Consider the following 12,534-nt stretch of genomic DNA (forward strand, 5'->3'; position numbering starts at 1 on the left):
AGGAAAGAGGAAATGATCCTGCAGCGTTTAAGAGCATTGATACAAACACAAGCAGACCCTGGTAGCTGGTGTCCTGGTGTCAAGGAAGGAGTCTCCAGTACAGAGACTGCTAAGTGAAACCTAAAGTAGAGGAGGAATAAAACCAGAGGAAGAGTGTAGATAGAGGAAATAGCCCTGGAAGAACTGGGGGTGGAGAGCATGGGACATTGCAGGACCTGAAGAGGCTGGCTAGATCAGGAACACACATTTCAGGGCTGGCAAGTGGGAAGAGGGGGCTTTCTCCATTATGTTAGGGAATTCCAACATTTTCTGAGGGCAATGGGAGACATTTAGAGGAATTTAAGACAGCGAATGACTTGATCAGACCTGTGTTGTATAAAATCATTCAAGTTGCAGTGCGAAGAAGAAAAATTTAAGTTGCAGTGCAAAGAAGAAAAGTTCCAAAGGGTGGGAAGTTTGGCAGAGAGAGCAGTCAGGGTCAAAGGAGAGACAGTAGAGGGCAGTTTGGGGAGGTATGGGAGGTACTAGGTAACTGAAGGGGACTTGCACGGTATAAGGAAGAGCTTGAATACAGAAGATTGAGGCATGTAGAATTCCCTTCAATATTAATCTGGTAGGTGGGGAGCAGAAGTATCAAGACAGAACAGGCTGAAGCCCGCATTGAGCATGCTTCTTCGGAGGCCTGGACCAGATTAGCTGTAGACTCTGGCCACCCGTTGTTCTAAAATTGTGACACGGCATTGAAACCTGAGTGCTGTTCTGGAGCCTGTTAACAGCACTCAGTTCCACACCCTTCCTTACAAAAGAACTTACTCTGCAAAGCAAATATAACAACCCTGGGGGAATGTTATCTCAGCAATTCTATAAATGGACCACAGGTAAAATATGAAGACACATTTCGTTCCCTTTAAAAAGCACGGGATATGTGTCTCTGTTTAATCTTTAGGCCTGTGCACACAGAACAGCATCATGGGGTAAATGTTGGGGAGATGGTATCCTAACACATTCAATCTGCCCTACAACTTTCTGAGCACATGAAGTATCTACTGTATTTTAGCAATCCCTAGCTTGCCTGTCAGGTGCAATAAAAGTGACTGATAGTTTCAAAAGTAATTTACAATCTGAATCTGATTTGCTGAACGGTGTGGCAAGTGCTGTAAGGGATAGCAGAGCTGGTCCAAGGAGCTTGTTGGATGTGCAGAACTGTGGGCATTTGTACACACTTAAAGATCAGGAAGCACAGCTTTTACTATCTCCTTTCCGGCCGTAAGAAGGTTATCATTTGAGCTGGGAAAGCCATAGGAAGCCATTGAGGGCAGAAATTTTAAAAACTGCTAAATAATGTGGCATGAAATATAAGGGTAATAAGACTTAATGAGAGAAGGGCTATCACCACTAATGTTCTCACAGGATATCAGAGTACCATTTCACTTCATGTTGGGTTATAATTAATTGCTTTCAGGCCTTCCGTGTTGAATACCAATAAGTTCCCTAAGAACTAGAGACGTGGCCCACTCATTTTTGCCTCCCTCTCAGCTCTCTGTACATTGTCCATAAAGTACATAAAGATTTGTTAAATAAATGAATGAATTAAACAACTTCCTCATTGGTAATATGATCCTGGCTGGTTTTTAACAGATTAAATTTTTAGGGGGATTTTCTTAGTGAAGACATAAGAAAATGTGCAGGGTCAGGACGTCTCTTGTTCATCCTTTACTGCATGTCCTGGGAGCCCCAGCATTGCCCTTCAGCTCTGCATGGGAGGAGAGGGGAAAGCTGACCCTAACTGCACAGCAGTAATCTAAGTCAAGGATATCAAACTAGCTCTTCAGGAAGTGAGCTGATTAAATGTGATTTCCTTAGATATGAGGCTAATAAACAAAATTTAAAGAATCAAAACTCTTTAGATTCTTATTTTCCCTAAAGTGGTACAAATAACTGATATCCTGTGATAAAAATAAATGAGGACCATGGGAAAATTTTCTCATTCTTCCCCAATGCATTGTCTCCTCTTTCATGCCTTCTGTGACATGAAAATCAGCAGAAGAACTTCTCTTTTCTTTCCCCTTTTCTTGGGTGGTAAATACCAGCTGGAGCTTTGTGAGCAGTGAGTAATACACCTGGCACAGGACCAAGGTAACTGCCACCTGAAAACTTTCCACTCTGCCATTATTCTCCAGCTCAGGAGTCTTATGGTCCAAATGGACGACTGGAGGAAACTGCCTGTGTGAGCCCTCATTTATTTATTTATTTTAAAATTTATTTTCTATTGGACTATAGTTGATTTACAATGTTGTGTTAGTTTTAGGTGTATGGCAAAGTGATTCATACGTATGTATACATACACATTTATCCGTTTTCAAATTCTTTTCCCATGTAAGTTATCACAGAATATTGAGCAGAGTTCCCTGTGCTATACAGTAGGTCCTTGTTGGTTATCTATTCTATGTATAGTAGTGTGTATATGTCAGTCCCAATCTCCCAATTTATCTCTTCCCCCACCTTTCACCTTTGGTGACCGTAATGAGCTCTCATCTACAGGACGTTTCCTATGGCATGAGTGCCTGCTCAGGCTGCTGTCAACCTTCCATGGCCCTGTGCCCAGCCCACGCCCGAATGTTTAATCTCACAAGGGTTTCCTCCTGTTTCTCGGCACACAGCCAGCTCTCTCTCCCCTGGCCACAACTTGGCACATTCTCAGGGATGGAAACCAACTTTAATATCATAACAAGAAAAATACATTCAGACCATCAATGTAGCAGAGGCTGCCTTGACAGTTCCCTGCATGCACCCCTCAGGCTTCATTTGCAGGCTTCCAATACTCAGTTTCTGCCTCTCTGTCCCCCCTGGCCACTTCCTTAAGCCCAGAGAGACTGCTCCCCCTGTGCACAAAGCAGACCTGAAGTTGAGAGAACAATAAGCTCTGGTGACTAGTACCCCCGCTTCCTTGCCCCTCCGTCAAGATAATTCTCCAGTGTGTTTTTTTTTTTCACTGTAGGGTTAAGCTCCTGACTACCTTTGATAGGCTGCATTCTCCATCCCTATATCATCACCTGCTACCATCTAACATTTCCTAAACCTGGGAGGACGAAGCTTCCAGAGCCACGTTGTTGAGGAAGATCTCCATCCCCATTGGAACGAGGTCTTTGAGGTGATCGTCACATCAATTCCAGGCCAAGAGCTAGAGGTTGAGGTTTTTGACAAGGACCTGGACAAGGATGACTTTCTGGGCAGGTGTAAAGTGAGTCTCACCACAGCCCTAAACAATGACTTCCTTGATGAGTGGCTGACCCTGGAGGATGTCTCATCTGGCCGCCTACACTTGCTTCTGGAACGTCTGACCCCCCGTCCCACTGCTGCCGAGTTAGAGGAGGTGCTGCAGATGAACGGTTTGATCCAGACTCAGAAGAGTGCAGAACTGGCGACAGCCCTGCTCTCCGTCTACCTGGAGTGGGCTGAGGACCTGCGGCTCCGAAAAGGTACCAAGCCTCCCAGCCCTTATGCTACTCTTGCTTTGGGAGATACTTCTCATAAAACTAAGACTGTTTTCCAAACGTCAGCCCCTGTCTGGGATGAGAGTGCCTCCTCTCTCATCAGGAAACCAAACTCTGAGAGCCTGGAGTTGCAGGTTCGGGGTGAGGGGACTGGCACACTGGGCTTGTTATCTCTGCCCCTCTCCGAGCTTCTCGTGGCTGACTGGCTCTGCTTGGACCGCTGGTTTATGCTCAGCAATGGTCCAGGGCAGGAGCTACTGCGAGCACAGCTCGGGGTCCTGGTGTCCCAGCACTCAGGGGTGGAAGCTCACAGCCACAGCTAGAGCCACAGCTCCTCATCTCTGAGCGAAGAACCAGAGCTCTGGGGGGGATTCCCTCACATCACTTCCTCAGACCCAGAGCTCCGGCAGCGCCTTACACACAGTGACAGTCCCCTTGAGGCTCCAGCCGGGCCTGTGGGCCAGGTGAAACTGACTGTTTGGTACTACAGTGAAGAACGCAAGCTGGTCAGCATCATTCACAGTTGCTGGGCCCTTCAACAAAATGAACGGGATCCCCCCGACCCCTACGTGTCACTGTTGCTACTGCCAGACAAGAACCAGGGCACCAAGAGGAAGACCTCACAGAAGAAGAGGACCCTAAATCCTGAATTCAATGAACGGTTTGAGTGGGAATTGCCCCTGGATGAGGCCTTTCGGTGAAAGCTGGATGTCTCTGTGAAGTCTAGTTCCTCCTTCATGTCAAGAGAGCGTGAGCTGCTGGGGAAGGTGCAGTTGGACCTCGCTGAGATAGACCTTTTCCAGGGTGCAGTCCAGTGGTATGACCTCATGGATGACAAGGACAAGCGCAGCTCCTAGGAGCCGGAGATTACCAGCCTGACTGCTCTGTCTCCTTGCCTCACCTCTCGCTGCATCACCGCCTCAATGTGATGAGCCTAAAGCTTGGAGTCCAAGGACAGAGGCTGCACCCCTCAGCCATCTCACCTCCCAGGCCCATGATAGGGCCTTTGCGTGACCAAAGAGGAGGACCGTATGTTACCCTTTACTACACGGCCTTTATCCTTCTGGGCTCCTGGGACAGGGACGTGAGCTGGCTATTTCCTGCTCTGCCTGCACATTCTCCTTTCTGCCCAGCTCCTCAGGACCTTCTGTGTCTGTGCCTGGCCACTGGCAGCACTAGCAGTGGCATTAGCTTATGCCAAATACAGCTTTTTGAAAGACCAAAGAAACAAAAAACAAAAAAAACCACGTAGTTTCCCCAGGAAACTACTGGCCCTTGAATCTTTGTCTCAGGTCCGTTTCTGGGGAAACCCAAACCAAGATGATCAATGGGCTCCTCCCAAAATTCTTGTAACAAATTCCAAAGCCAAATGGACATCATTTAAATATCATCCATAGGATGATTAAAAGTTGACAATTCATAGATAAGCCAAGACTCAAATTTGCTAAATTTAAGTTCTTTCACTTACAGCATCAATATTCATCAAACCTGCTTCTTCGTGCTCTGAAAGTGTTCTTATGACTGAATGACCTCTGTTAGGAAATAGTTTAACAGAATGCATTTCCATTCATTTTCATGTGCTTTGAAGGTTATGGCACAATCCTCTGAATCATGATTCACAGGTGTTTTCCAAAACTCTCATTCTGTGACCTTGGCCATTTTAGCAACTACCTTCCCTGGGAATGTGCTGTGCGTGAAATCATAATGGCTGGTACACACAAATTTTTATTTTTAGATTTACTTACTTTCCACTATACTTTCCCTTTTTCCCAAATACTGATGTATTATTTTTCTTCTCTTCCCTTTTTACCCACATTTCTCCCTTTGCTTATTTCTATCCTGTCGCTTCTATTTTTATGACAAAATGATACAATCTCACATAGTGTGCTGACAGTGGATGCTGTGTGCCCAACACATCCCTCTTGGATCAAGGAACTCACTCTTCCTGCTGAGGGATATTGGCTGCTGATGGCTCACAACTCAGTTCCTTTTCCAAAATTGTCCTCAGCTGAAGGAAGCTACCTTGCCCAAGATTATGCTCCACCCTGGGGACAGCCTGCATCCAAAAAGACCCAGACACTTTGTCTCAGTTTGGAAAAACTCTGAAGGACAATCCCAGTTCCTAAGCTCCGCATGGGATCAGCTGAGGCTTCTTTTGCAATTGCATCATGGTTTACCTTCTCCCTTTCCCTGTTCTGCTTTCCTTACTCTTCACAAGTACTATTCCTGACAGCACACTCAAATTAAACTTCTGAACGACTGTCTCAGAATCTCAGAGTCTGTTTCCCAGGAACCTGACCTATGACACAAATAAAATAAGATCAAGAGGGACAAAAATTCATTCATTTAGATTTACTATCATCTGTGCACCCTGTCTAGTATATATAAGATTTATATATAAGATGGTGTCACAAAAACTTGGAAGGTGTTAGTATATATTTGTATATCCTACAACTAAAATGTATGGAAAACTAAAGCGTGTAGATTTGGTTGAACCGTGGGAGACAAGTGTAACAGCACCTGATATACAGAAGAGTTCAACAAATATTTCCAGAATCTTTCATTCAGCTTTCTTACAATAAAATGTGATATACACTTGTCTCATAACTCAATGCTTCAAAGATTGTGTATTTTAAATTGAAGATAGTGTTTTTAATAAAAATGTTCACATTTTAATCTATATCCAGGTAAATAAAACAATTTAAAATAAATTATTTCTTAAACTGCAGAAATTATCAGATCAATTTCATTGAGTAGGCACTCTGGGTCAGTTTCTTTACCTGAACCCTCCCTAAGTTACTATCCATTACAATATTTCATAAAATCAAAATCCCCAAGAATCAAGAAAAAAAGACTATAAATTAGATGGTTCATGCTATCCAGCTGGCTGTTCATGCTACACCTACATCTACTTTTTGATAGTTGAATAGGTAGATGGAATGTAAGCAATGTGCATTTTGTTGAATGAGAATTTAAAAACTTAACATACCTGAAAATAATCCACCATCATCCTTAATGAGCAGCTGTGTCTTCTCACCATCATTGCGGGGAAACAAGGCCCCTGTATGCTCCCCGAGGCCTCCCATTAATCACCACTCAGCCTCTCACTCACTAAGCTCCCATCACCCTCATTTTCATCCTTGGAGAATTTATGAAAATCTTTCCTGGTGACTTTTTCCAAACTCAGTCTTATTTGGTGTGTGTTTGGGGGGTGGGGGTGGAGGTGACAAGATTTACAGAAGAGCTATCACTACCAACAAATTAATCAGTTAAAATATGAAAATACAAAGTGAGCCAATGGTAGACTAAAAATGAGAAACAAAAGGAAGAAAAGAGGGCTTGGAGGAGAAGATGGTGGAAGAGTAAGACGCGGAGATCACCTTCCTCCCCACAGATACATCAGAAATACATCTACACGTGGAACTGCTCCTATAGAACACCCACTGAACGCTGGCAGAAGACGTCACACCTCCCAAAAGGCAAGAAACTCCCCACGTACCTGGGTAGGGTAAAAGAAAAAAGAAACAACAGAGACAAAAGAATAGGGACGGGACCTGCACCAGTGGGAGGGAGCTGTGAAGGAGGAAAGGTTTCCACACACTAGGAAGCCCCTTTGCGGGCAGAGACTGCGGGTGGCAGAGGGGGGAAGCTTCGGAGCCACGGAGGAGAGCGCAGCCACAGGGGTGCGGAGGGCAAAGCGGAGAGACTCCCGCACGGAGGATCGGTGCCGAGCAGCACTCACCAGCCCGAGAGGCTTGTCTGCTCACCCGCCAGGGCGGGCGGGCCTGGGAGCTGAGGCTTGGGCTTTGGTCGGATTGCAGGAAGAAGACTGGGGTTGGCGGTGTGAACACAGCCTAAAGGGGTTAGTGCGCCACAGCTAGCTGGGAAGGAGTCCGGGAAAAGATCTGCAGCTGCCGAACAGGCAAGAGAGTTTTTCTTGCCTCTTTGTTTCCTGGTGCGCGAGGAGAGGGGATTCAGAGTGCCGCCTAAACGAGCTCCAGAGGCGGGCGCGAGCCGCAGCTACCAGCACAGACCCCAGAATCGGGCATGAAATGCTAAGGCTGCTGCTGCCGCCACCAAGAACCCTGTATGCGAACACAGGTCACTATCCACACCGCCCCTCCCGGGAGCCTGTGCAGCCCACCACTGCCAGGGTCCCGTGATCCAGGGACAACTTCCCCGGGAGAACGCATGGCGCGCCTCAGCCTGCTGCAACGTCACGCAGGCCTCTGCCGCCGCAGGCTCGCCCCACATCCGTACCCCTCCCTCCCCATGGCCTGAGTGAGCCAGAGCCTAAGCAGCTGCTCCTTTAACCCAGAACTGTCTGAGCGAAGAACAGACGCCCTCAGGCGACCTAGACCTACACGAAGAGGCGGGTCCAGATCCAAAGCTGAAACCCGGGAGCTGTTCGAACAAAGAAGAGAAAGGGAAATTTCTCCCAGCAGCCTCAGAAGCAGCGGATTAAAACTCCACAAACAACTTGATGTACCTGCATCTGTGGAATACCTGAATAGACAAAGAATCATCCCAAATTGAGGAGGTGGACTTTCAGAGAAAGATATATTATTTTTTCCCCTTTTCCTCTTTTTGTGAGTGTGTATGTGTATGCTTCTGTGTGAGATTTTCGCTGTATAGCTTTGCTTTCACCATTTGTCCTAGGGTTCTGTCCATCCGTTTTTTTTGTTTTTGTTTTTGTATTTTTTTTTAATTAAAAAATATTTTCTTAATATTTTTTTTTATTTTTTTATTTTAATAACTCTTTTATTTTATCTTACTTTATTATATTTTATCCTCATTCTTTTTTTTTTCTTTCTATTTTTTCTCCCTTTTATTCTGAGCCGTGTGGATGAAAGGCTCTTGGTGTTCCAGCCAGACATCAGGGCTGTGCCTCTGAGGTGGGAGAGCCAACTTCAGGACACTGGTCCACAAGAGACCTCACAGCTCCATGTAATACCAAACGACGAAAACCTCCCAGAGATCTCCATCTCAAGACCCAGCTTCACTCAATGACCAGCAAGCTATAGTGCTGGACACCTTATGCCAAACAACTAGCAAGACAGGAACACAGCCCCATCCATTAGCAGAGAGGCTGCCTAAAATAACAGTAAGGCCACAGACACCCTAAAACACACCACCAGACGTGGACATGCCCACCAGAAAGACAAGATCCAGCCTCATCCACCAGAACACAGGCACTAGTCCCCTCCACCAGGAAGCCTACACAACCCACTGAACCAACCTTAGCCACTGGGGACAGATACCAAAAACAACGGGAACTACGAACCTGCAGCCTGTGAAAAGGAGACCCCAAACACAGTAAGATAAGCAAAATGAGAAGACAGAAAAACACACAGCAGATGAAGGAGCAAGGTAAAAACACACCAGACCTAACAAATGAAGAGGAAATAGGCAGTCTACCTGAAAAAGAATTCAGAAAAATGAGAGTAAAGATGATCCAAAATCTTGGAAATAGAATAGACAAAATGCAAGAAACATTTAACAAGGACCTAGAAGAACTAAAGAGGAACCAAGCAACGATGAAAAACACAATAAATGAAATTAAAAATACTGTAGAAGGGATCAATAGCAGAATAACTGAGGCAGAAGAACGGATAAGTGACCTGGAAGATAAAATAGTGGAAATAACTACTGCAGAGCAAAATAAAGAAAAAAGAATGAAAAGAACTGAGGACAGTCTCAGAGACCTCTGGGACAACATTAAATGCACCAAAGTTCGAATTATAGAGGCCCCAGAAGAAGAAGAGAAAAAGAAAGGGACTGAGAAAATATTTGACGAGATTATAGTTGAAAACTTCCCTAATATGGGAAAGGAAATAGTTCATCAAGTCCTGGAAGCACAGAGAGTCCCATACAGGATAAACCCAAGGAGAAACACGCCAAGACACATATTAATCAAACTATCAAAAATTAAATATAAAGAAAACATATTAAAAGCAGCAAGGGAAAAACAACAAATAACACACAAAAGAATCCCCATAAGGTTAACATCTGATCTTTCAGCAGAAACTCTGCAAGCCAGAAGGGAGTGGCAGGACATATTTAAAGTGATGAAGGAGAAAAACCTACAACCAAGATTACTCTACCCAGCAAGGATCTCATTCAGATTTGATGGAGAAATTAAAACCTTTACAGACAAGCAAAAGCTGAGAGAGTTCAGCACCACCAAACCAACTCTACAACAAATGCTAAAGGAACTTCTCTAGACAAGAAACACAAGAGAAGGAAAACACCGACAACAACAAACCCAAAACATTTAAGAAAATGGGAATAGGAACATACATATTGATAATTACCTTAATTGTAAATGGATTAAATGCTCCCACCAAAAGACACAGACTGGCTGAATGGATACAAAAACAAGACCCATATATATGCTGTCTACAAGAGACCCACTTCAGACCTAGGGACACATACAGACTGAAAGTGAGGGGATGGAAAAAGATATTCCATGCAAATGGAAATCAAAAGAAAGCTGGAGTAGCAATTCTCATATCAGACAAAATAGACTTTAAAATAAAGACTATTACAAGAGACAAAGAAGGACACTATATAATGATCAAGGGATCGATCCAACAGGAAGGTATAACAATTGTAAATATTTATGCACCCAACATAGGAGCACCTCAATACATAAGGCAAATACTAACAGCCATAAAAGGGGAAATTGACAGTAACACAATCATAGTACGGGACTTTAACACCCCACTTTCACTGATCGACAGATCATCCAAAATGAAAATAAATAAGGAAACACAAGCTTTAAATGATACATTAAACAAGATGGACTTAATTGATATTTATAGGACATTCCACCCAAAAACAACAGAATACACATTTTTCTCAAATGCTCATGGAACATTCTCCAGGATAGATCATATCTTGGGTCACAAATCAAGCCTTGGTAAATTTAAGAAAATTGAAATCGTATCAAGTATCTTTTCTGACCACAACGCTGAGACTAGGTATCAATTAGAGGATAAGATCTGTAAAAAATACAAACACATGGAGGCTACACAATACACTACTTAATAACGAAGTGATCACTGGAGAAATCAAAGGGGAAATCAAAAAATACCTAGAAACAAATGACAATGGAGACACGACGACCCAAAATCTATGGGATGCAACAAAAGTAGTTCTAAGAGAGAAGATTATAGCAATACAAGCCTACCTCAAGAAAGAGGAAACGTCTCGAATAAACAACCTAAGCTTGCACCCAAAGCAATTAGAGAAAGAAGAACAAAAAAACCCCAAAGTTAGCAGAAGGAAAGAAATCATAAAGATCAGATCAGAAATAAATGAAAAAGAAATGAAGGAAACAATAGCAAAGATCAACAAAACTAAAAGCTGGTTCTTTGAGAAGATAAACAAAATTGAGAAACCATTAGCCAGATTCATCAAGAAAAAAAGGGAGAAGACTCAAATCAATAGAATTAGAAATGAAAAAGGAAAAGTAACAACTGACACTGCAGAAATACAAAAGATCATGAGAGATTACTACAAGCAACTCTATGCCAATAAAATGGACAAACTGGAAGACATGGACAAATTCTTAGAAATGCACAACCTGCCGAGACTGAACCAGGAAGAAATAGAAAATATGAACAGACCAATCACAAGCATTGAAATTGCAACTGTGATTAAAAATCTTCCAACAAACAAAAGCCCAGGACCAGATGGCTTCACAGGCGAATTCTATCAAATATTTAGAGAAGAACTAACACCTATCCTTCTCAAACTCTTCCAAAATATAGCAGAGGGAGGAACACTCCCCAACTCATTCTACGAGGCCACCATCACCCTGATACCAAAACCAGACAAAGATGTCACAAAGAAAGAAAACTACAGGCCAATATCACTGATGAACATAGATGCAAAAATCCTCAACAAAATACTCGCAAACAGAATCCAACAGCACATTAAAAGGAACATACACCATGATCAACTGGGGTTTATCCTAGGAATGCAAGGATTCTTCAATATACACAAGTCAATCAGCGTGATACACCATATTAACAAATTGAAGGAGAAAAACCATATGATCATCTCAATAGATACAGAGAAAGCTTTCGACAAAATTCAACACCCATTTATGATAAAAGCCCTGCAGAAAGTAGGCATAGAGGGAACTTTCCTCAACATAATAAAGGCCATATATGACAAACCCACAGCCAACATCGTCCTCAATGGTAAAAAACTGAAACCATTTCCACTAAGATCAGGAACAAGACAAGGTTGCCCACTCTCACCACTATTATTCAACATAGTTTTGGAAGTGTTAGCCACAGCAATCAGAGAAGAAAAAGAAATAAAAGGAATCCAAATCGGAAAAGAAGAAGTAAAGCTGTCACTGTTTGCAGATGACATGATACTATACATAGAGAATCCTAAAGATGCTACCAGAAAACTCCTAGAGCTAATCAATGAATTTGGTAAAGTAGCAGGATAAAAAATTAATGCACAGAAATCTCTTGCATTCCTATACACTAATGATGAAAAATCTGAAAGTGAAATTAAGAAAACACTCCTATTTACCATTGCAACAAAAAGAATAAAATACCTCGGAATAAACCTAAGGAGACAAAAGACCTGTATGCAGAAAATTACAAGACACTGATGAAAGAAATTAAAGATGATACAAATAGATGGAGAGATATACCATGTTCTTGGATTGGAAGAATCAACATTGTGAAAATGAGTCTACTACCCAAAGCAATCTACAGATTCAATGCAATCCCTATCAAACTACCACTGGCATTTTTCACAGAACTAAAACAAAAAATTTCACAATTTGTATGGAAATGCCAAAGACCCCAAATAGCCAAAGCAATCTTGAGAATGAAAAACCGAGCTGGAGGAATCAGGCTCCCTGACTTCAGACTATACTACAAAGCTACCTTAATCAAGACAGTATGGTACTGGCACAAAAACAGAAACATAGATCACTGGAACAGGATAGAAAGCCCAGAGATAAACCCACGCACATATGGTCACCTTATCTTTGATAAAGGAGGCAAGC

The 12,534-nt window shown here is 43.0% G+C and overlaps 1 protein-coding gene across 1 annotated transcript; it reads left to right on the plus strand.

Annotated features, from left to right (window-relative positions):
* Window positions 1-3,073: 3,073 nt before the first annotated feature.
* On the plus strand, window positions 3,074-4,482 carry LOC132375303 (extended synaptotagmin-1-like; the record flags this gene model as incomplete). Its single annotated transcript, XM_059940575.1, is given in 1 exon segment — window positions 3,074-4,482. A coding segment is annotated over 1 exon segment (1,278 nt), but the record flags the coding sequence as incomplete, so codon positions are not given.
* Window positions 4,483-12,534: the final 8,052 nt, after the last annotated feature.

This window comes from Balaenoptera ricei, chromosome 11, assembly GCF_028023285.1.
Source record: "Balaenoptera ricei isolate mBalRic1 chromosome 11, mBalRic1.hap2, whole genome shotgun sequence".
Lineage (NCBI taxonomy): Eukaryota > Metazoa > Chordata > Mammalia > Artiodactyla > Balaenopteridae > Balaenoptera > Balaenoptera ricei.